The sequence below is a fragment of the Ceratotherium simum genome, chromosome 6 (assembly GCF_057802395.1).
Source record: "Ceratotherium simum simum isolate JZ-2026a chromosome 6, ASM5780239v1, whole genome shotgun sequence".
NCBI lineage: Eukaryota > Metazoa > Chordata > Mammalia > Perissodactyla > Rhinocerotidae > Ceratotherium > Ceratotherium simum.
The window spans coordinates 57,445,294-57,470,453 of NC_141905.1; the positions used below are offsets into that span (position 1 = coordinate 57,445,294).

The 25,160-nt window shown below is 47.4% G+C and overlaps 1 protein-coding gene across 3 annotated transcripts in view; it reads right to left on the reverse strand.

Moving 5' to 3' along the window:
- The window catches only part of TLL2 (tolloid like 2), a 158,911-nt gene that overhangs the window by 29,402 nt on the left and 104,349 nt on the right, over window positions 1-25,160 (reverse strand). For all 3 annotated transcript variants that reach the window (XM_087432349.1, XM_004427892.3, XM_087432350.1), the window contains 7 exons: window positions 24,810-24,915; window positions 17,060-17,184; window positions 14,607-14,722; window positions 9,354-9,456; window positions 2,401-2,517; window positions 1,161-1,306; window positions 478-673 (listed from right to left, as the gene is read on the reverse strand). In XM_087432349.1, coding sequence (XP_087288475.1) covers window positions 478-673; window positions 1,161-1,306; window positions 2,401-2,517; window positions 9,354-9,456; window positions 14,607-14,722; window positions 17,060-17,184; window positions 24,810-24,915 — 909 coding nt within the window. The remainder of the gene's footprint in view (window positions 1-477; window positions 674-1,160; window positions 1,307-2,400; window positions 2,518-9,353; window positions 9,457-14,606; window positions 14,723-17,059; window positions 17,185-24,809; window positions 24,916-25,160) is intronic.

Here is a 25,160-nt window from a genome sequence, read left to right on the forward strand (position 1 = left end):
AGAAAGAGTTTGCGCTAAGGAGTCAGACTGCGTTTAGATTCTTGATCTGCCACTTAACTCTCTGGGTGACGCTGAGCAGCACTTCTCAGTCCTGATCAAACGGGATCCAAACCCAACTCAAAGGGATATTTTGGGAATTAAACATCATCGTGTAAATCAAGTAACTTGCACATTTCCTGGCACATAGTAGGTGCTCAGTTAATGATAGCAATTACACAAATACTTATTGTTATCAATGCTCCGTTTCACTAAGGTTCACTGAGTTGACCTTGCAAACTTATTAAATCTTATTAAATATCCAAGTACAGCAGCAGAACTTTCTGCCACATAGAAGCCAAGGCTGAGCCTGTTCCTGAGTCAGTCGTGAACTCTGTTGGGAGCCCTACGCATAGCTTTAAAATGGGTCGGTGATTCTTAAACCAGGAGTGCCATGCCTCTTTCTGTGACTAAAAATGGAAACAAACTGCTAATTCATACCCTTGAAAAAATTGGCCGCAAAGCCCGCTTTATTGATAGAGGCATCGGACACAAACTTCATCCACATTCTATTGGAGCTTGATTTCACATCCTCTGGCTTCTCATAGCCACAGAAGTGGCCAATCAGGATGCTCTCTTCCGTGGGGCCGTCGCGGATTTCCAGGTAGTCGTAGGAACAGCTGTCGTGCGTTTCAATCTAAATGCAGAAACGGAGGCAATGTGGAAGATGATGGCCTGGCCTGAAGGTTTTTGATTTAGGAGAAGAACCTAAATATTACTCTCAAAAATCTAACCAAGAGGCAAAAGGACCCACGTGTGTCCTGGGCTTCTCCAAGCTGTCCCCTATTTGTAGAAGTCAAGACTGTATCAGGCTGCAAAGAGACTAAGAGATGATAAATAGGGCAGAACAATTCTACAAACCTCTTTGGATCCCATCCTAGACCTTCCCTTCAATTATTCCCTCACCCTCTCTAGCAGCCTTCAGAAAGGAGACAGACGCGATTTCAAAGCCTGCAAAGGTTTTGATATCAGATATCTGGGTACCACATACCATGGGCTTGAAATGGCCTCTTAGGTTCCTGTTTTCAACCAAAAAATGGAAACCCATCTTTACAGAGCAGAGAGTGTCTAACAGAAGTCGACATTTCCTTCGTCCACGGGAAGACAATCTGAGCAGTACTCACCTCAAAAGCTTGGAAGGTAAGCCCCACGTGAAACCCCTCCGAAACCGTAATCCTCCAGACACATTCCTTGGAAGGTCTGTAGTCATCTGGGTAGTTGGGAGATTGAATCTGACCGGCGTCTTTGTTAATGTCTCCCCCACAGGTAGCTTTAGAAAGAGAGGCAGGAGGAAGGGGGTCCCCGGTCAGACCTCACTAAGGAAGTTGGGTGGCCACTTATCACCACTAGGTGGCTCCACTTGCCAACATTTTCATTTCCATTCAGCCAAGACCGTGCCTCCAGAAAGGCACAATTTCGTTTGTTTGCAACTCTGAATTTTTTGTATATAAAGAAAATAACCACGCAGAGCAGTGGCTCTCTACCTTTGCTATGCATTAAAATCACCTGGGAGATTTCTTGAGCTGTGGAAGCCAGGGCCACATCCCCAGAGGTTCTCATTCAAGTGGGTCGGGCGGAGCTTCGACCAGTCTTGATGTTTAAGAGTTCCCCAGGTGATGCTAATGAAGAGGGTAGAGGAAGGCTGGTACAGAGGGACTTGTGAGTGTGCACATGCACACACCTGTTATTTCTTTTATACGAACAAAACTTTGGCCTCTCCAAAATTACAATTTAAGGCCAAAAGGGGCCCTAACCTAGTGGTTTGCTTGGGGTGGGGGGACAGGGGTAGCTAGCCAGAGAAACCCAATATATGGAACAAATAGAAGCAGAAGTGTCCTGGTGGCAGCTGCCTAGAGCCCAGACCTATTGGCTCCCTCCACTCAACCACCATGGTCGCCTCAGAGGCCCTTCCAAGAAATGTAGTTGGAAATTCCCTGACATTGTCCAAAGTCCTCTTTTCACAAATGAAACAAACAGAGGCTCAGAGAGGTTAGAGTCTTTGCTCAGGCTCACACAGCTATTCAGAGGCTGCTTTCATTTCCACAGGGTTCTATACTCCCTGAAACCACCCCTGTGGGGGGGGGAAGCTGGCTCTCCAGCTGGACTGGAAGGAAGGTTCAGCAGGGTGGTGACAGGTAGGTGATGCCTGTCCTGAAGTGAGCGCAGCTGGCCTCTCTGCTTCCAGAATGTGGGGGAAGGGGACAGCCTAGCCCCAGCGGTGGGTGCCCCCACCCTCATGGTTCCGGCAGCTGCCACGCACGCCTGGGTGGAGAGGGACAGCGGGCTGCGTGTGAAAGAGAGCTTCCAGGAGCATCTCCGAGCACATCAGGAGCTCCCAGGTGGCCTCGCTCATCACGAACTAACCTTCATACACCGCGAAGAAACCCTTGCCCAGGATGTTGCTGCTGCTTCGGAACTCCACCCAGAGCCGGCTGTCTGTGGAGATGAGGGGCTCCGGGACTTGATCGCCACAAAACCTACCTGGGAAGTGGAAAAGCATGGTCAGGCTGCCGGTGGACAGCCCGAAGGGGCTCACTGCAGACAGAGAGAGCGCAGTGTTTCTTCAAATGTGGTTCAAGGTGAATAATAACCCTCCCTGTAGCAACTCATCCTGTAGCACATCAGGATTAAAAGATGGAATGGAAACAGTGACAGCCAGGGTGCCTCCTTCAGACTGCCTGCAGGAGAATTCTAGACGCCAATCAATCAAAGTCCCCAGAGGACAGCCCAGGCACCTCCTCCCCTGCCAAAGGGGTCCTGTTGAGGTGCTGCAGGTGTGGGGGGATGACGGTCTGAGATAGGGATGAATGTTCCCTCCCCTAGTATTTCCTATTACACATAAGCCCTTCTCTTCTGGGGGCATGACTTTGGGAAGATATTCTGCCTTCCTTCCCTCAAAGAAGGGTGCCAGAAAATACACAACAGAGAAATCAAATCTTTTTGACTTTTGAATTTCACAAGCCTAGTCACAATACCAAAGATTTGGAAGAATACACAATGAATAAGAGCTCGTTTTCCCATCCTCATAGTCTTAGAAAGATTGCTAGGATGGATGAGTGAGGGGACTACGGAGAAAGAGGATTGGGGAGGGCACCACAGACCCTCTAAAAGGACCATGTACCCTGTCCCACCCTGAGCTCTGACCTTGGGTGAAAAAGGATGATAGAGACACCAAGTGGGTTTAAGGATCTCGGAGAAGCAGAGAATTGTGCTCCAGCTCCTCGGCAGAGCCTGGAGGGGCAACAAGACACTAGATTCCCATGTCTCACCTGGGGTCAGAACAGAAATGTCTACATGGTTTGTTAAGACATCAGGCCAGGAGACAGGCCTGCAGAGTTCTTCAGGCAAAGCATGGCATGATGGCAGCCACATGATTCCAGGCTCCTGGGAGGGGTATGGAAGTGACTTTCCCATAGCCCAGAGGATTTGGGGAGCCACAAACGTCTCCCATAGAATATCTTCTAGAGAGATGTGGACTTGGCACCAATCTGAACTGGCCTAGGGCTGAGACATGGAGGAGGCACAGCAGCCACTTAGATAGACAGAGGACTGGAGACAGACCTCCCAGCAATGCCAGCTGATGGCAATATGCATGCCTCCTCCGCCACCTGCCCTGGCACAAAGTATGCCCCCCACTGGCACTTCTACCCTGGGGGAAGAAAACATAAATGGACTGAAATGAAGTTCCCAATACCTGATGGAAAGGGGCTTATAATTGTTATTGAACTTTTGTTATTGGAAAATACAAATAAATTTCTTAGACACTTTGGTACAGGTCTGAAATTTGGACCCTCTACAGAGGAAAAGGGGGAAGGCCATGCCTTCCCAGTGCACAGTAATCTTTAGCCATATAATTTCTAATGCCACGTAAGGATGGCCATGAGGGCAAGGACAGGGATGGGACGGGGTGGGAGATGGGCTGAGCCATATTGATCAGTTCTCAACACAGACCAGTCAAGGCCTGTTTGGACTGGAAGTTATGGTTCTCCCAAGCACCAACCATGTGGGTCACTCAAAAATCCATTTAATATTGGGGGAAATGGGAAGTGACTGTTAATTGGTATGGGTTTTCTTTTTGGGAGTGATGATGTTCTAAAATTGATTATGGTGATGGTTGTACAACTCTGTGAGCATACTAAAAACCATTGACTTGCACACTTTAAATGATGAATTTCAGGGTATATGAATTACATCTCAAAAAAATTTTTCTTTAAGTCCATCTAACAGATATTTAGTGAGCACTCTCTTATTGCTGGCACTGTGTTAGGCACTCGACCAACCCCTTGAAGCTGTAACTTTGCTTTGCCTTTCTGAGAAATGGGGGATTGAGGTTGGGGGAGGAGTAAATGCCACTATGGACATTTCCTAATGGCCCACTGCAGCATACATTCTTTGGGGAGACGTGGGGCTAGAGGCTGCCAATCGCCTTCTGCTTCCTTCCGATTCTGGCCACCTGCAGCCTTTTGGATTTGGTGAGCTTAATATTAAGTGAGATGAGCTCAAACTGCTGCCAAGAATTCAGCAAGTAAAAATCCATCAGAAGCCTATAAATTTTCAGTAATGGTTCCTCTGGCATGGCCAATTAGTGTCAATTAGTTTTTTGAAAACAACACGTAAGCATGGGAAGTATTGCTTCCCCGCGAGGAGACGGAGCCGCCGAGCAGCAGTTAAACATTGCCGGTTCACAAAAGGAAATCCTTCTCAGCCTAGCCAAGGTTTCAAGTCCAAATGTCTCCTTTTAAAACTCCAGCTGTCACAGCCGCTGGGGACTGTTTCTAAAAGAGAGAGAGACTTCCACAGCCTTGCTGCCTAAAAACCCAATGGGACGAGATGAGCCACCCACCCCAGGGCCACAGGACAACACTTCTCTGCTCAGTTCTCCGGAGGAGGTAGTAATTACAGGCTAAGTTGTATTTTACAGCCTTGGCAGAGCTAGACTTGGTAGAATAAATTACAAATTATTTCTAAGTAACGTCTCTCCCCAAATCACCTTGTAATTCTTAACTGGAACCCTCTACATTGTCCTTTGACTGATGTCAACATTCTCATCTTCACCGTAATGGTTCTAATAAAAGCCCCTTTTTTATCACACATGTCTATGCCAGACACCGTCCTAAGCACTTTACATGAATTATCTAATTGCATCCCCTCTTACCCCCTGAAACAGGTACTAGTATTAATCTCAATTATGAGAAAACTGAAGATTGGAGAATTTGGGTTGAGTTACATTCAATTTTGCAAGTGGATGCGAGATTTTGAACCTTGGCAGTCTAAGATCTTGACCTTCATCATCAGTCTCACCTTCCTCCTCCTCCTCTTCATCATCGCCACCACCATCAAAAGGAACTTCTCTGTTTAAGGTGCCATTCTGAGCACTACATTTTCGGATCCATAAACATAGACTTGGTTCTCCGGGAATGTAAACAACATCCCTATTTCCTGGCCTGGAAACAGACACTCAGGAATGAAGATCAAAGCCTCAAACCACAAAGCAAGGCGGTGGCAAGGCCAGGCTCGGCTGTTTGACTCGCGCTGTCATTTCTGCTCATTTGGGAGGCCGCCCTGCCCAAGTTGCCCCAGGAGTGGGGCCACGCGACACTGATTGGCCAGCCTGGCCTTTCTGAACTTCCCTCCCCACTTCAGGGAAAGGGGGAGAAAGGGCTTTTGTGTGCATTGTGGTGGTACAGAATGCCCAAAGACAGTTCTGCATACAAAAGTGCTTTGTGAGAGTAATTCCTCCAGCAGAAATAAGGGAGGAGAATCCAACTAATAGGACAGTACTTAAGATTCCTGGATGAGTTCTCTGTGCAGCCACCTTCCTCCTCCCTTCAGGTGCAATCTCATAAGTGACCCCTGAAACTGAAAAGCCAATTTGATATCTTTAACCAGCCGTGAAATGTTCTCAATCTACTTACACTTCCCTTTAATCGCTATGTGAAAACCGGGGCCCAGACAGCCTCCTTCCAAGGAGACTAACAGGCTGGAGGGAAATTGGACTAGAGAAAAGGTGTCAAATTCCTAAAGTGAAATCTGGTTCCTGGCTTTGGAGGAGGAGTTTAATAAGGACATCAATAAGAGGAAACGCGGATGAGGACACTACAAGTGTGCTCCGTGGGGAGTCATAAAGGGTTCATTCATAAAAAGTTATGGCTCCATTATGCCTGGATTTTCACACACTGCCCTGGGAAAATATGCAATGCACAGTTTTTCAGAGCAAGATGCATACTTTCACAATCCGCCCTAATCCGCTCTCCCTCCTGCCAAAGGGGCATTGACCTGCCTCCTCCCGGCAGATTTCATGGCACTGACCCCTCCCAGGGACCAGCTCGGCCCACACAATGCACTTGTTCCAAACACAAAAGTTCACTAACAACTGCATTTGGAAACATCAGAGCAGGCCAAATAGTTGGCAAAGGAGAACTCCTGCAAGTGAAGAATGACGGTTATAGGCACCGGGCCATGCCTTGGCTGCAGCACACTCAACACACACACACACACACACACACACACTGCAAAAGCGTGTAAAATATGAGCCAAAAGAAAAAAAAAACACAAAAGAAAACATCACCAACAACAAGGAATGGCAAAAGCCCCAACTACTCAATGAAAGTCTAGCCAGAGACACCAGGATCTGTAGTGAGAAAATTGTTGTTTCAAGTTCAAGAAAAAAGAATGGCTGGAAATTCCTCTGCCTCTGCCCATTCTCAGGAGTGTGCCTTGACCCTCTCTGGGGAGCTTCAGTAACAGACGGCTTCCTCCTCCTGAGCCCTTTAAGTCTATCACATTCCTGGGGGTGGATAGGGTTGCCAGATTTAGCAAACAAAAACACAGGAAGCCCAGTTAAATTTGAATTTCAGATAAACAATGAATCTGTATTTTATCTATCAGGCCTAGGGGGAGACCCTTCTCAGATTCAGCAGTCCCCTCTCCCCATCACCAGGACATCTAAGTTCTGGTCAGATCTCAGCCACTAGCTGGCTGTGTGGCCTTAGCGAGCTGGTCCACACTTGGAGGGTGTGGTTTTCTTATGAAGGTGTGAGATGAGTGACTCTAATGTCCTGCCAGGCTGAGGGGGTCTGTCATGTTGTGTTCTCATGAAACTCCTCCCACACAGCTCCTCTTACTATTTTAATTATAAAATAATACTAGAATGCATTCTTGTAAAAGATCCAGATCATCCAGAAGTATACGAACCAAACCATGAAGCTGCCCACCAGCTCGTGCTCCTTTCTCAGAGGAACCACCTTCAGTGGTTTGATGAGCACCCGTGCTGTCCTCTTTCTGTGCATTTGCTACTAGACAAGTACACGTGCACATCCATTTACAGGTAAGCGGGATCGTTCCCTGACCCAGGTCGTGGGGATTCCGATTCAGTAGTCTCCCAGGAATCTGTATTCATAGAAATCTTTCCAGCTGATGTTAGCGTTCAGCCAGGTTTGGGAACCTCTGCTACCGGGAATATAGCCATCTGTGTTTTTGCACCACCCAATGTGCTGCCTATAAAGCCATGCCTCCCTCTGGCGGCTAGTACACACCACGTCTGCTCACATTAGACAGGGAGCAGAATCCAGGGCAGACAGCCTCCACTCTGCCATAGGGTGGCACAACCCATTCATCCTGCAGTGTACACACTCCTGTCTGTGCTTGGCCTGGGGCTCACTTTCTTGGCTTGCTTACTTGGATGCTAACTATCTGACTGATCCCTTCAATGGGGGTAACCTGTACCCCCACTCAGAGCCTGCCCTGGTTTCTTTCTAGAGCTCCTGTGGACACACATTCCTACCTGTTTGTGCCTCTAGGAACTTAAACTCATGGCCCTCTAGACAAAGGGGGCTTGTGTGCTATTCCCAGTGGTAGCTGACCTGGCTGAGACCCTTTGGTCACCCAGAGCCTAATATCTGCCAGGCCTCCTTGGGTCCAGCCAGATCCTCTGACCAGTCTCTTCTGACCTCCCCCAGAATCTGACATGAAGTGAGGCTCAGTCTGGCAGTGAAACTCCCCAACTTAGCTCTCTCCTTTCTTTTCTTTCTCCGTCTTTAGTTAGCTGTCCCAATAGCAGCTCCCTCACAGGCTAGTCATTCGCAGCATAACAAGTGCAGCTTTTCTGCCCACATAAGGATATGCCAGCAACAAAGTTCTCACTGACAGCTTAGACTTGTCCAATCCAGAAGCCCACCCTACAGACCACTCTAAAGATGAGGACAACCCACGCTCAGCCAAGACCCTTCCATCTGGCTCCTTGTAAATCTGCTTCTCTCTCTCTCTGGCTCCACTATGGCTGCCATTCCAGAGCCAAACGAGTCCCAATGTCCACTCGCGGGACACTGATCACAACATTAATCATCCCTGGTCGCCCACGAACCATGTCTCTTCTGGTGACCAACCCTCAATGAACTGACCTTATGACACCTGCCCCCTGCCTCTCAAAGGTCCAAGCTGCCTTGTCATGTATGTGTTTATGCACTGTCCATCTCCCAAAAAGAATACATGTTCAGTGTAGAAAAATTAGAAAAGATAGCTAAACCAGGAACAACAACAGAATAAATTTTTTAAAAATACTCCATCATCCTGAAATAACCACTGTGTTATTTATTTATATTCATAATTCTATTTAATATTTATATTGTAGGTCACAAAACGGTTTCTCCCAGTCGCCTTCAGCCTGAACAATGTTTTAAGTACTTGTTTTGAGTAGTTTGGTCAGGATATTCACTGTTGAGGTTGCCACGATGTCCACCACTCCTTACGTTATTATAGCAACCCCATCTCATTCATTTACACCCTATCCCTAAAGGCATCTGAGTTTGCAATGCCTGCATAATATACATATAGATGTATTTTTATTAAAATGGAATCCTGCATATTCTATTTTGTCACACTTTTTTTGCATAGCAATGTACAATGAACACCTTTCTGTATCAATAAATAGTCACCTCCAACTTTATTTTTAATGGTTGGATAGTTTTCCATTGAAAAGATGTATCACAATTTATTCAGCTAACCCCTACTGTTGAACATTTTAAATTGTTTTCAATTTTTCCTGCTTCAGTGAACATCCCTGTAGCTGGAGATTTGCACACTTCCTTAATTAGTTCTTTAGGATAAATTCCAAGAAGTGGAATTGCTGGGTCAAAGGGTATTCGCAGTTTTAAAAGCTTTTAACATGTGTGGCCAAATGGAGTGCTCAGAGTTTTACAATGACACAGACCCTTGAGAGCTTCCTGTGACTGCTGTCAGGATGGACCCTTCTAAACATTAACAGCATCACGCAGAACATCCGATCACTCCTCTCGTAAGGCTTCATAAAGTCAACTCACCCAAGAGGGGGGCTTTTCTCCAATAACCATCCCGGACCTCCACATAGTCGTACCAGCACAGGCGGCTTTTAAACAAATCCATGGATGTGAAGTTTAAGATGATCTGTAAAGAGTTAGCGTAAAGTGAGTTTTGGCAGCAAAGCCTGAGGAGTTTTGAAGATACATCTTGCATACCGGTGTTCTCATGTTACCCGTTAGCATACAGAGCGCTCAGACCACAGTAGGAGTGTCCTCTCAAAAACACACTCACAGGAAGCCTCCTGACATTAAATAATAAACCTTAAGCAGGATGGGGAGTAAACAGAGGAGATGGGTCCTTCGGTTCTGTCTGGGGAATAACTTGAGCTTTTGAAGTCGCTAGGTGGTTTACAGAAAGCAAGATGCATTAAAAAGACGGGCCAGGACGACTTGAGACTGGGGATTTGAAAGGAGGTAAGAGGTCAATGAAGTTCAGAGATACGAAAAGATCTTATAACATCATCAATCATTCCAGAGGGTCCGGGGTGAGCCTAAGTGCATCTGAGCACCTCCGTGATCAATGTCCTTGCGGCCATGACCTCCCTCTTCTGAGGTGTGGTATGTCTAACAGCCTTCCTGCAGTTAGTCTGTGCTTTCAGTCATTCATTCATTCCACCATTGTTTATTGACCACCTACTGTGTGCCAGTCTGTGTTGGCCAATGGAGACAGAGAGATCAGTAAGACAGGGTTCTTGCCTTTAAGGAGCTCGGAAAACTAGGGAAAGGCAGATGTATGAAGCCAATTAGGACACTATGGTATGAATGCTGAAAAGAAAGGGATGGACAGAAGGGGCATTCTGGAGCCCCAAGGAGGGAGGAAAAAATTCTGCCCAGTGATACTGGAGAAGGCTTCTCAGAAGACGTGGCATTTAACCTAAGGGGAGTAGGGTGAGAATGCATTTTAGTGAGAAGGACTGACACGAGCAAAGGCTACGAGATGTTTGGGGAACTGTACTGTACGTCCAGCGTGGGTCATTGTGTGTGTGTGGAATGACGAGGCAGAACGGTGAGGAGAAGGAGTAAAGTCTAGGGAAGCGGGAGGTTCAGATGGGCTGGGAAGCAAGGTTTCAGTTCTGCCGACATCTTTGTGGCCATTCAGTGGATGTCCCTTTACATAAACAGTGGAGGGGGCTGGGTGGCCCTACGGACTCAGCACACAGGCGCTGTACTCACGAACTAGCCCTGGTTCCCACTGCAACCCTTCCAGCTCAGGGCTCTCCTGGCAGACAGCCCAGAAAGAGTTCAGGTTTTCCCCTTTCCCTCCACCGCCATTCAAGCCCCACCATGCAAGGTGCCCAGGCCTTGTCTGGCCCCAGCTCTCAAGTTTGCTCCCTGCCTCTGCTCAACATGTCCCTGCTCCATCATTTTTCAGCTCTTCTTACTCTCCAGGGTCCCGCTGAAGGCAGCCTTGCTCCAGCCCCCACACCCCTGATCCTATTTCTTTTCTAACTCGGGGAGACCTTGCTCTCAGTCAGTTCGTCCCTCTCTAGCATCTTCACTCTCCCCCCTCCACTGGTGACTTTCTTTTATATTCGAACAGCCACAGGTTCCTCTATCTCTAAATAAACCTTAGGCTTGAGGACTGCAGGCCAAGTGTTCCAATGCGCTCCCGGCCAAATTGAAAAGACAGTTATTTATTTGTCCTTGTTCTCCATGGCCCCTCTGCTTTGAACCTCTCCTCTCTGATTTTCACCATGCTAGCCCATCCTCTCTCCACTGTTCTGGCTCCTCGGCTGGCTGCTGTCTCCCCACTCCCTATTAACTGTGAGAGCAGCTCAAAGCAAAGCATTTCCCTTCCAGCTTCCCAGTCTGTAGGTGACACCATCGCCAGTCACCCAGGTGCAACAGCTTGGAGTCATGTCTGCTGTGCTCCTATTGCCCATCCTCCATCATATCTGCTCAGCACCCATGAGGACAGACTGTCTTCCTTTAAGATGTCTGTGTCCCCTGCTCCAAGCCAGTCTCGCTGCCCCTTCAAAAGCCTTAGCTGCATTGCTCCACAGAGATAATTCCTGACATCCTCCCTGCTGTGCCTCTGTCCATTCTGCACACTAGGGCTTCTAGATCAATCTTGCACTTACATCTCATGTTTACCAGATCTGTCCTATGCTCAGAAAACTTCAATGGCTCCCTATGCCCCCATCTCATAAATTAAACTCTCTGCTTCCCTTCCAGAGCCTCCAGCGCTCACCCTACGTGACCTTATTTCCCAGGGAGCCCTGACATATCCGTGCTAATGGAACCCTCTCCTGGCCCAGCTCAACTGGCCCCTGCCTCCTCCCCAGGTCCTTCTCTGACTGTACAGATGGACGCGATCTTTCCCTCTTTGGAACTCCTCCCGTTCTCTCTTACAGTGTTGGCAGAGCAGGCATTTTTAGAGTCAGGCAGACCTGGATTTCTTCTCGTCTCTACCACTTACTAGCTCTGGGACCTTGGGAAAATACTTGTCCGCTTGGACCTTTAGTTTTCTCATCTGTAAAACAACATGCACATCACTGGGTTGTTGAGGGGACTGCACGAGAAACTGTTCATAGATTGTATAGTGCTACGCCTGGCACAGAATAGGCACTCGATAAATGACAATTTAAAAAATCAAGCCACAGTGAGTGTACGCTTAGTGCACCACACATCAGACACGCTAAGTGCTCTCCACAGGCTGCCTGTCTTGATTGGCGTTGAGAGGGCCCACCCTTCCCACCCATATTCAGGTCTCAGGACAAGTAGCACTTTCTTCCACAAAGCCCTGTGATTTCCTCAGAAATGAAGTCAGTACCAGAAAATAACAGGCCAGCTCACCTCCTGTGTTGTCGAGTGTGTGTGTGTGTGACGTCACTCTTCCAGTGATTCTCAACCCTTCTTGCACATTAGAATCACCACAGAAGCTTAAAAACAATATACTGGTGCCAAGCAAATGCCCCTCTTTTAAATCAGACTCCTTAGGGGTGAGGGGGGACACTGATCAAACTCCAGGTCTCTTGGAGATGGGGTTTGTACCTTAGATTCCTTCTGTATCCCCCTCAGGGCTCGCATTCAGGTGGAAGGGCTCTGTAATACTTGCTAGCTGGTTGCAATATAGGTCTCTAGCGTTTGCTTTTTAAAATTTCAGAAAGGAAATGTTATTACAACTTCCTTGGTAACGCATTCATGATCTGAATGAACGGGATAATTATTCAGGCTAATTATTGTAAGTATGTTTGTGAACCATAAAGACCAGAAGGGAAGAGGTGATGAACAAGAGGGGATACTCGAATCAATCAAGTTTGCTAATTACTAGCAGCTCTGGGGAAGGCTGGGTGAAGCAGAAATTGAAGTAATTGGTGCAGGAATTTCAATGATATGTCTTCTCTCTGCCCCCAGTTAGCAATAATAATTAAGACTTGGTGAATCTTATGCAGCCCAAACACATCACACAGCAGGGCAGATCAACAATTTGGGGATTACCAGACCCTTTCCTCTTCCTCCTCTTCCTTCCTGCCTCCCTCCCATTGATGCCTCCTGCAGGCACACACACCCAAGGCAGACAGGTCTGGAGTCTCTCAGGCTCAAAATGACAACCACACTGTCATAAATGCTTAGAGCCAGAGGAAGGGTGTGTGTACGTGGCTCCTGTGTGTGTGCACATGTGTGCATGAGGGTGGTGTGTGTGTGAAGGCATGTTCAAACCTCTATTAGCCTGTCCCCTTTGTGGAATAATGTAGGGTGATGCTTGACCAAGCATCTAGGTTCTCAGAGTCAAATCACCTGGATTCAAATCCCAACTCTGCAACAAACTGAGTAGCCTTGGGCAAGTCCATTTCCTTACCTGCAAAATGAGTGTAGTAATAGTACCCATCACATGAAGTTGTTGGGAGGATTAAATGAGAATCCACATAACATGCTGAGAACAGTACCGTGCCCATAGAAAATGCTCACAATGGTTCCTAGCCATTATTTCTCTCTAGTTATCACATTACGTTTAACTTAACATTTAAATGGGTTTTTTTTTAAGTTATGAATTGGTGATACCTGAAGGTTGCCTACAGACACTTGAAAATCTAACGCCCCTCACTGCACCCCCAGCTGCAGGTTTTTTACTCAGCCACTCATCCATCCAAACGTCCATTCAGCAAATACTTGTTGTGTGACCCTGTGCTGGGTGCTGGGGACCTGGGAGTGAACAATCTCTGTCTTCAGTGAGTTTAGAGTCTAGAAGGGGGACAATTAAATAAACCAGCCATCTGATATTGTGAGACAAGCTACAACAGGTATAACTGTAGGGAGCTAGACCCAAGGGGTGGAGAGGGCATCTTAAAGACAGCCACATCTAGGTTGAGACAGCTTGAAGAACCCTTGGATTGTAGAGATGTGTATTGAAAAAAACCCACAAGCTTTGAAATGCAGAAGTCCCAGTTCCCAGTTCTGTATCTTACTGTGAATTTGGGCAATTTTTTAAATGTCTGAGTCTCAGATTCCTTGTCCATATAACGGATATAAGGAGATGCACCCTGTGGGAGGGTCGAGAACATACCACCCTTGGACCAGAGAAAAAGAGCCCCTGCCCTGGGCTCAGCTCTAAAGGGTCATGGAATCTTCAGAGCCACAGGAACATGCCCTTCCAGAGCTTGTGTAGCTCCTGGACCTCACTCCAGGTGCCTGGGACCCTGGATTTCCCTGTCCAACCAGCTCTGAGTCTTGGATTCACCCTCCAGAGGGTAGACAGCACACCTGACCGGTCTAGTTCCACTGGAGGGGCAGCCAAGGAACAGCTGTTTGTAGGGTAGGAGTGGAGGGCGCTCGGGAGTGTGGCCTGGAGTGTCACAATGGGTGCTCCTAGATGGAACTGGGGCTGGGGAGAGAAGGAGGGGCCAGCCGTGGGTTAGGGGCTAGCTCTCCCCATATTGCCACCTTCCAGAGAAGCACTCTGAGGTGTCAAGGAATTCTAAATTGGATCCTCACCTTCCAGGGCACTCTGATGGTGTATTTATCAAGGCAGGAGGATAGAGCCTACTTTGTTTTATAAACTGTGAGCTTGATTTATAACTTATGAGGACATTTATTACATAGGCCTCCATTTGTATGAGGGAGACTGGATGAAAAGTCCAGAAATAATGAATGTTAGGTAAGCCAGGCCAGTGCCTGGCACACAGTGGGTGCTCATAACATAACAGCTGTTATTACTACTATTAATAATAATTCCTCACACTTCACCCAACTCAAAGAAAGCTATGTCATTTCCTGAGGTGGTTTCACACCTACCTTTTCCCCTGGAGTGACTGATATCCTCCAGACGCAGTGGGAATAGGAAGGGTAGCCATTTGGGAAACCAGGTGCAGAAAAGTTTCCTGTTGTGTCCTGCAGGGTCTCCCCGCACGCTGCACAAGCAAAACGACACTGTGATTCTGGCACACGCACACAAGCTCCCACCTAAGCAGCTCCTCACACGGGGCTACTGAACAAATTCACCCCTTTACCAGCCAAAGCCCTCAGAACACGAGAGAAGCGTGTCCGGCAGATTGACATTTTTTCTGGCTAATAAAAGCGAAAATAGGGCCTGGGTGCCAAAAAGTAACACCCTGAGCATAGCCTAGAGCTGGGCTTTAATCTTAGCTCTCTAGCCGCTGTGGTGCGGAGGGCAAGTTTACCAGCCTTGCTGGGCCTTAGTTTTCTTATCTGTAAAATGGGTGGGACCCACCTAGAGGGCTAATGAAATCCGTTAAATGAAATGGATCAGCTCAGTGCTTGGCACATCGTGAGTTCTCCACACACAGCAGCCATTATAACTAGTACTAATGACATCTGTGGCAGAGAGAATATGAAAGTATAAGTAGGTGAAGCAAAAAGAAAAAGAAAATGCTTTGAAATTCGTTTCGGCTGTTAGTTTGAATCTTGCCTCTTCTTTTTCTGCTACCCACCTCTGAAAGAGCGACAAAAGAGTCAAGAAAACAGAGAAAAATGACCAGAGGCATGGGTTGCCTCGTTGTGAGTCTAGAACCTAGACTCTAGGTGAAATATATTTCCCCTAATTTGTCCTAAAAAAAAAAAAAAGGTTCCTGTTTGTGTAAGCTTGGAAGCTGCAGGTTTCATATCCCCTAACCCCTAGGGATTCAGACCCCAAAGACAAAGACATTGGTTTGCTGAGTGCCCCTCCACTTATGCAGCTACTCCCAAAGTGTGGGAAACAAGGACCCTTATGCATCTTTTCCTACATGCAATTCAACCTCTGCAGGCAACTACCCTCTCTTTCAGTTACTCCTTGAAATGACTCGGAGCTGCAGATTTTGGAGCTGCAGGAAGGGATAGCTGGAGAGCGGCCCATCATCAGCCTCAGGAAATCCTGGATATCGGGGCTTTGGTATCATGTTACTGAACAACTGCCAGGCATCATGAGGATTATGCCTGGCAGTCAACACCCCTGAAGGTTCCATGGAAATTATTTTAGAATAATCATCAACATTCTGCAAAAACAGATACATTACTGTATGGCTCCATGGTATTTACCAGCTGCCTCGAATCCTTTTGGGAAGTAAGAGGCATATACATTATAACTAAATAAATACTATGGCATTTCCCAGGGAATGCTATATGGTTTCTTTTTCAATTCAGCAAGGTTATATGATATGTGTGTCCTGTATTTCAGCCCTAACACGCCCCCAGATGACTAATAGCTGGATGGACATATTTCCTAGAGTTTCTTGATGGAGCAAGCCCCACATGGCCCTTTGCACACCCTGTGATCCTGCTTAGTAGGGCAACGTGATAGCCCAGATTTTCTAAGATGGCCCCTATTTCAAATATCCTGTCCCATGATCAAACCATATGTCTGGTCCAGAGGTTTGGAAAGGTTACTGGACCTCTTGGTAATGGAATTTCCTTCTTTCTCCTCAAACCACTGGAATGCAATCTGTCCCATCAGTGGTAAAAACTTGGCTGCTGTAATCAATGCTTTGCATTGAAGCTCAACAGCTTAAAAGGTGGTTGTGAGCTCACTCCCGGGGCAGTGGGGTGTGTGATGATGCTGAAGCCAAGGGAACAGAAGGCAAAGAGGGCAAATCCAAGGGGAGGGGTTTCTGAACTGATAGAGAAGTGGATGTCTGCTCAGACTCCAGTGTGCTGTCCCAGTCTTTCTGGCACAGTGCTGGCCACTGACCAGTACCTTGGATGGCTAGGAGAGCCCCAAGACATAGAAACGATCTCATTTACAGCACTGAAACTTCCTCTGCCTTCTAGTGTTCGGGAAACTGACTCTCATCCTTCCAGAAACATTCTCCTTCATTCTTTGTCTTCCTGAAAAACTCTTGGTTTTTGCTTTGCCAAACCCACATCCCCTACTCCCGTAGAAAGGAGAGGTGTTTTTCCTGTCACGGGGTGCACACTGCATTGGGCCCCTGTTCACTGTTGTTCCACTGTGCCTTCCTCTTCTTCTGAACATCAGGGCTGTGGCAGAGAATTCCAGAGCTTCCCACAAGTAAAACTGTGGGCTCCAAGACCTATTATTCACTTCACTACCGGCAATCACATCACCATTTGGGCTTTCTACACTGTCTGGCACCTCCTAACAGCAGCAAACCAGAAATTACAGCTGCCAGTGGGGAGTCCCTTCCGGTTCCCCAAGTTGTTTTTCCAGCAAGGGGGAACGTTTGCAGAGGGCGGTTGAGTCATGCTCTGTGGGTGCTGTGGGGGCCCCGGGACTCCCCAGGATTCACAGTTACCTGGGCATTTGTACAGCTTCCTGGCTTGAGCTATGTCTCCCTGACTGAGCCGCACGCGCTGGCCAATGGTTGGCCTTACACCATTGTCGTCTCGACGGGGGAGGATCGTGTCTAAGAAAACTCCTCTACAGGAAGAAAAAAGAGAGAGAGAAAGGAGAAAGAAAAATCAAGGCTATCTGGCCATCCATGCTGGGATTCACAGTCCTCATTTTCTTGCCCATAACCCCATCAACATTCCTACCCCCTGGCCTGCCTCTCCCCAGGCTGACATGAGTGAAGGGGTTCCCTTCACTTATGCTGGCATTTGAGCATTCCATTTCATCAGCTGTCTGCTCACTTTCCAATGGGAAAATGACTCTACTAAGTTTAAAAATATGCCCTAGCCCAGTGGCCTAAGGGCTTCCTTACTGATGGGTACTGAGCATTTCCACAAAGCCCTTGACAGGTCCAGGCCCCAGGGCCACCACGCTGTACAACTGCAGGGAACACCATTCAGAGAACCTAAGGTGTGAGTGGGGCCCCCTGGAGTTGTGCAATGGGCAGTACTGAGCATGGATAAGTCTTGGAGAAGTTCCAGAGAGAGCTTAGAAACCAGCACAGTGTGAGACTCGCAGGGGCTGGTCGGCAAATGCTGGTTGATGAGTTGGTGAATAATGGGGATTGGAGGGCTTTGCTGGCAAGAGGGATAATCAGATGGAAAGTGAGATGAATGCAGAGAACAAGAGGTAGTCGAGAGATCCCTGGCCTAGAGATTTCTATGTAAAGCCTGGCTCTGCCACCTGGGTGAACTTGGACAAGTCCCTTCCCCTCTCTGAGCCTCAGTTTACTTCTCTGAACAATAAGCGATTGGCCTAGATGGTCATGGCAGCCCCTTCTAACTCTAACATCTCATTCCACTCCCACATGAATGAATCTAAAATTACCAAAACTGACAAGCGGACACCAGGATGCCCGGGTGAGTACTGGCCCTATTCACACCTCCATGTTGTGGGCATGGCTTGCCCCCTGCCTGAGCCTCCTACTCTGTTTCCAGACCCCTGATTTGGGACGTCTCCTGAAGGGTAGGGCCTTCCCTTGAACTGCCTCCTTCTCCAGTTACCACCCTGTTTCTTTCCTTCCCTTGTTAAACAAGTTTCTGGAAAGAATTGTCTCCATTCTCTGTCTGGCTGCCTACCTCTCATTCACTCCTCAATCCAATTGTGATCTGACCATACCAGCAATGGTCACCCGTCTTCGACCAATTAACAAGTCGGATGGACACTTGTCAATCCTCACCTACCGTCTCTACAGCACTGACACTTTTGCTGCCCCTTCCCTCGTTGGTTCCCAGGGCACTGCTCTCTCTGAGCAGTAAGTTAGCATTCACTTCAGCTTCCCCCTTAAGTGCTACCCCCAGGTTTCTGCCCTCTTCCTCCTCTCTGCCCTCTCCTGCTCCACCTGCTCCTCTGGTTTTTAGCCACCACCTATAGGCTCACAGCTAATTCTCTGATTCCAACCCCAGAACCATCTGCTAAGCCCCAGATGCCTGGTGACCCCTCCACTGGGTTGTCCTATGGGCCTCTTTTGTCCAACTCGTTCAAAACCAAATGTATTCCATTCTTCTCCTGCTCGTTCCATGACCCTTGTCTCCTGAGACTGAATCTGAAGGTGCCATGGAACCTTCTCATGCATCCCTTGAATCCATGCCCTCCTTCCTGCTCCAGACCACTGCCTTAGCTCAGGTATTCAGCATCCCTTCCTGACTTCTTCCCAGTAGCTTCTTAACTGGCCTCCTCCCTGTAGACTCAGCCACCTCTGCGCTACCCCTACAGCTTGGCAATGTCATTGTCCTGAAATGCAAGGCCGGCATGTCACCTCTCTGCTAAGGAGCCTTCACTGACTTCAGATCACCACCTGTCTTCTGCCTTCCTCTCCAGCCACTTCTCCTGACACCTCCACCTCACTTGTTATCTTAAGCAACACCAAACTCCTGCTGGCCCCAAACGTGCCCTTGTACATGCTGTCATCTGCTGAGGCTGCCTACCCCCATCTTCTTGTCCACCTGAAAACTCTTATTCATTCTCCAAAACACCATCAGTTGGCCTTCCTTTTTAAAAGTCTTCCTGAGCCCTTTCTATCCCTCCCATCCTGAGTTAACCATTCCCTCCTCTGGGTTACTTCTGGGCCTTATTCGTCTAGTCTCTTCTTATCATATTGTATTGTCTTTTTTGAGGGGTGATGGTATTTGTCTTCTCTGCTAAACAGTAGGTTCTTCAAGCAGAGAGACTGAGCCCTTCATCTCTATGCCCTTGGGGACTGGAGTAGAGCGGGCCTCAAAAAATGCTTATTGAATTAAATTATGCAGCCAAGATAGGGCACTGTCTTCAAAAGATTTTGCAAAATAGATATTTACATCCAAAAGGAAATGCAAAAAGGCACACATTACCTAGTTATTAGCTGCAGTCTCTTTTCTGTTCTCTCTCTTTCAAATATTTCCTTTTCCCTAAATTCTGCACGGCCTTGGAAAAAATAAATTATCCCTATTTCTTCCTGGTTAGGTCCTTTGTTATCTTTTCTTTTTGTAGGTACTTTTTTTCTAAATCAGACTTCGAGCTCACTTTCTTTCCACTGTCAGCATGTGGGAGCCCAGATCATCAGCTGATTTCCTTTTCAGCACCCCAAATCCAACATCTAACCCCCCGGCCTGTCTTTCTCTGATTCCCCTTGCCTCTTCTCTGGGTCTGAGTCCTCTAGAGAAACTGCAGTGGAATCCTTGGTCTCCCTCACTGACTTCACCAAGTTTTAAACCACAAGTGATGACTCTCCATAAAATTCTAAATTCAATCATCTACTAATCCAAAAATGGGCACTTCTTCCCTAATATAAGATGTGTCCACTGGGAATTATTTTCTTGATTCCCCCGAAGAATGAAATTTTGCTGCACAAACTGCAAGGCTCACCACAATCTCTTAGCAACCAGGCTAACTGACCCTGCTGATGACCACACCATATAGGCGACTCTGCCGGTGGCCTGCTGTGTGGATAACGTGTTCTCCCACTCACGGAGCATTTACCAGACCTCCCTATATGCCAGGCCCTGCTGGACACTTCACATGCTCCATCTCCTTCAATCCTCATAACACCCTTGGAGGCAGGTGCCATTCTCACTCGGATTCCCTCTCTACAGGGGAGACGACTAAGCCTGCAGACCCTATGACTCACTCAGGGTTCAGAGCTGGTAATGGAGATCCAGCCCTGGAGCCCAGCTCCTGGCCTCTTCCTCCTTCCAGCCATGTTTCCCACTGCCCAAAAAACGGTAGGGCTTTATGTGTATTGGATAAATGATAGAGTTAAGAACATTGGAGACTTGGAAAACCAAAACGGCAGGAACAACATTGGCTCACACTCAGACAGCTCCTTGGGGCTGGGACTCCCTCCCCCACCGTCTCAGAGCTGCCAGCAAGGCGGTGGGCTCTGGAAGATTATCCCTCAAGAGACGTCCCCTGTGTAAACCGTGGCAGTAATGTCCCCTCTTTTATGTAGGACAACTCTTAGCATTGACATTCTGCTAAACTAAGACAGGGTTTGGCAGATGCCTTAGGGAATAAAACTGTCAGCTCTGAGTCCTCCAAACAAAGGCACTCCTGTACCAGAGAACTGTCTCCTCATCTCCTGGACCCTTGCCCAATGAAACCTCCAAAGACACCGCTCCCCACAGCCCAGGTCCAACCCAGGGGGAGGGGGAGGAACTGCAATAAACCAGAGGAAATAAAGTTGGAAGGAGACAGCTCCATCGTAAAGAGACACAGAGACTGGGTTTCCCATCAGCAGAAATAGCATTCCCACCCCCCGGCCCCAGATGAGCAAATGTTCTATAGGCCATTTTCTGCTCTTTTACAGAATCAAAGAGGATGTGCAGTCCAGCTCCAGCGGATATGCGACCAGGAGTAGTGACATGGAGTTAGGCAGGGAAAACTTTTGACAAAATGTCAGGAAAGCCCACCAGTAACCCATTGATAAATGCTCCACTGAACAAAGTAGTTTTCTGAAAATTTATGCAGAAAATTGGCAGAAAGGGCAATGCAGGTATCCGCCTGCTACAAAAGAAATTTGCTGAAGCCATTCTGAACTCTGGGGCAGAGGTGAGAAGGTAGCTGTGGTAGATTGTCAAAATAATGAATTGCGCCTCCTAATATCCATATCCCTTTGCAACATGAAGTTGTCACTCCTCCGATTAAGAGGTAGACTCTATTTCTCCACTCACATGAATCTGGGCTGGCTTTGTGGCTTGCTCTGGCCAATGGAACATGACAGAAGAGATGTCATGCAAGTTCTAGAGCCTGGCACTTAGGAGTCTTGCAGCTTCTCGGCTTGCCCTTCAGGAACTCTGAATTCCATGTGGTGAAAAGCCCAGTCTAGCCTACTGGGGGATGAGAGGCTGCATGGAGGAGAACCGAGGGGCCCCAGAGGACAGGCAGCACAATGGCCAAACATGGCACTGGCCATTGTGGACTCCCCAACCCAATCACGCTGTCAAATGACTATTGCTATGTGAGAACAGAGAAGAACAAGCCAGAGCGACCCACAATATCATAAAAAATAAGTTGTTGTAAGGCACTAAGTTTGGGTTAGATTGTTCTGCAGCAATAGATGACATCACAGTAGCAGATGGGGAAGTTCTGCTCCCTCCAGTGCCTTCAGGGAAGCTGCTCTGCTCCTCCTAGCTGCCCATCACACCACGTGCTGCCCCCTTGCCAGTCCCTCCAAGAGGGCCTTGGTACTTTTTTGTGTGTGTGTATGAGGAAGATTAGCCCTGAGATAACATCTGTTGCCAATCCTCCTCTTTTTGCTGAGGAAGATTGGCCCTGGGCTAACATCCATGCCCATCTTCCTCTACTATATATGGGACACCGCCACAGCACGGTTGACAAGCGGTGCATTGGTCCACACCAGGGATCCGAACCTGCAAATGCTGGGCCGCCAAAGCAGAGTGCATGAACTTAACCACTATGCCACTGGGCTGGTCCCTCTTGGTACTTTTGATGACAAACTATTATTTCATGTGTTTGGTCCATGGGCTTCCACTGGTCTGTGCTGATAAAATGGCTCACATTGACAACAGTGTTAATAATGATTATCTCCTGAGGGGCAAAGGGGATGGCATTATGAGCCAGAGATCATAGAAAAAAAAAATAGAGATTTTTTTTAAAGAAAGACAAGCAAAGAAATGCTGGTGCCAGAAGAGACTCCATTTGTATTCTTGCCTCGGCCTCTGGCTTCAGAGCTTTGCACAGTAACTGGCACATAGTAGGTATTGAGAAGGCAATGCAGTTCCTACAACCCACGAATAGTAACTTATCCACAATTCCCTACATAGCAGATACTTGTAGGTTCTCCTTAGTGACATGACCACCACATTTGTGTATGTGGAAAGAACTGCAAAGAGGATAATGGAAATTTCCTCCCTCACCCATTTATTCCCCAGCATTGCAAATCTCCCTATCTCCTGTGACTCACTCATTAATTTATTCACTTAACAAACATTTATTGAACACCTACTCTGTGCCAGGCACTGTGTTGGGTGCGCGGACTAGAAAAGAATGAGATAGTCTCTGTCTTCAAAGACCTCAGTCTAGTGAGGGAGAAGGGAATGAAACAGATAAATATTAATAGATAAATTTATAAGATTAATTAATAGATAAATTATAAAGCAATACGAAGAGTTACGACAGCTATAGAAACAAGACCAAGGTACTAACTTCTCACTTGCGTCCACTCAACATTGGCTACCTGACAAAATCAATCCTTTGTCTCTACTTAGTAGCCTGCAACCTCTGGGGCTGATGTGGTGCGACCCAGCTATCCCCACACCATTTTCCAAACTTGTAAGTCAGCCCAGCCCCAAAACCCAAGCATCCCCCCTCTGACCTCCACAAGGTGGGCTCTCATCCTACCCCCAAACCCCAGACTAGGTCCCTCAAAATCTCAATTTCCTAACCTAGAAGAGGAAACCTCGGATTTCCATATGGCAATGAAAGGATCATATCTGTGAATCCCTCAGCCGTCTGCACCAGATTGAGAAATTATAATATGAAATGTTTGAGCTAGAAGGGGCTTGGAGAACATCAAGTCCAACCCTCTAGTGAAGAAACTGAAGCCCAGGGAGGTAAAGATTGACCCAGCACACAGCTGCCCCTAATTACTGTTTAGACATCCCTCAACACCAAGGTACATGGGAGAACTAGGACTAGAACCCAGCCTTCTGCCTCTCAGTTCAGTGGTCTCTTCACGACACCATGTTGCCCTTGGTATGTTCTGATAAAGAGCCAGGATAAGCATAAAGAGAACAGGGTAGTTCAGTCCCATGCCATCTTTTTCCAAGATGCTGACTTGGACAAACTCCACCCATTAGAGCTCCAGAAAGCTCCTGCCTGGGTGCAGGATGGAGATCATAACTAAATCAGCTGTGTGGCCAGAGGAACAGTGTCCCCTGAGAACTTGGGATGCTGAGGTTTGAAGGATCTCTCCCACAGGTCTGTGACCTCATCGACAAGACGCTTTCAGCAGCTTTACCCAAGAGCCAAGGAGTCCTGGGTAAAGAGTTTCCCTTTCACTCCCAAGAGCTGTGTGTCTCCTGAATGAATGGTTTCCTTCGATCTTTATGGACATGGCAACTCACGAAATAGATTGCTTCTCTCTTTGCTGTCACTGCTAGGAAGCACGAGGCAGGATTTGTGCCAACCTCAACAAAGTGTACATGATTTTATGGCATATATTCTGAATACTAAATTGATTCCAAGTTTCAACTTAGCTGTCTACTCTTGCTCTTTTCCCTCTCCCAACCCCAAGTTTCCTCACCAGTTTTTTTTCTTGTCCTGTATATTGGGACTCACCTCGAATCTCTCTTTTTTTGATTGATTGATTAAATACATAAAGAAATAAATAGCAAACAAGCTGATTTTAAGAGGAGACTGAGAAAAAAGTGCCAAGAGAGAAAACATTTGCACTGTGTCTCCTTTAACTCAAGGGTGGAAAGACTTACAAAACTGGGACTAGCAGTCCCAGGGTTTGTATATACAAAACCCTTTTATGGTCTAGAAGCAAGGAAAGTATTGAAAAGACTTAACACCCAGTCCAGCACAGCACGAACTCATCAAAACAGATCCTGCTGATGCCAGCTGTAAATAACTGGTCCAGCCATCCTTGGGGATACCAGCTACCATCATGCGTGACCAGCAGGCAGGAGACCTGGATCTTTGTTCTCACTCCAACCCCAGCTACTGGTGTGCCCCTGAGCTGCTGAGGGCCTCATTTTCTTCACCTCTAAAATGAATGCATGATTTACCACCCTCCTAGCTCTGACACCGTCTAGCTTCCAATAAACCAAACCTCTTCTAGGAGAACTGGTAAGCACCACCATGCTTACATCATGTAAGTGCTTTAGAAGATTCCCCCGCCCACTGGAAATTTTACACAGAGCCTCTAAGTTATTATCCCAGCCAACCTCTCGATAATTTCCCTTTTCCAGTTTGCTGCTTGTGACACTAGGGCATGATGCAACACCAGCTTCACAACGGGATTCAATCTTATTAGTGGGAACCTGATTAGATTATATTTCATTGCAGCCCAGAGGCCACTGTATTTCAAGGACAGACACGCCAACTGTGCTAGGAGCATGCAGAGACCCACTCTCCCCAGACCTCCAGGAATCCAACCCAAGCCTGCGGCAGGCATAGTAAAACACAGATGAGGCATAACCATAGATTCCAACCTTGAGAAGGTGTTCCGGGCGTAGTGCATGATGCTGTCAAAGTCGTACGTCTCTCCCAGAGAGCTCACTTCCCCAGCTTCCATTTTTAAGAAATTATACTCCTGACCTGTGACACAACACCCTGGTTAAGGCCTTTGAAAACCAAGGCAGGCACCTGAAAGGAGGCAGAGGGGGGAGAAGGAGGGCCCATAGCAACTTCCAAGAGCTCTGTTAGCCCAATCAGTCAAAGAACAGGGCTGGGGTGCTTCTTATTGTTTTTAACAGATTGGAAATTTGAAACTTGGAACAGCCCTACGTTCTCCCAACCCCACTACCCAATACATCCTTCTCAATGCTACTCGAAACTCTTAA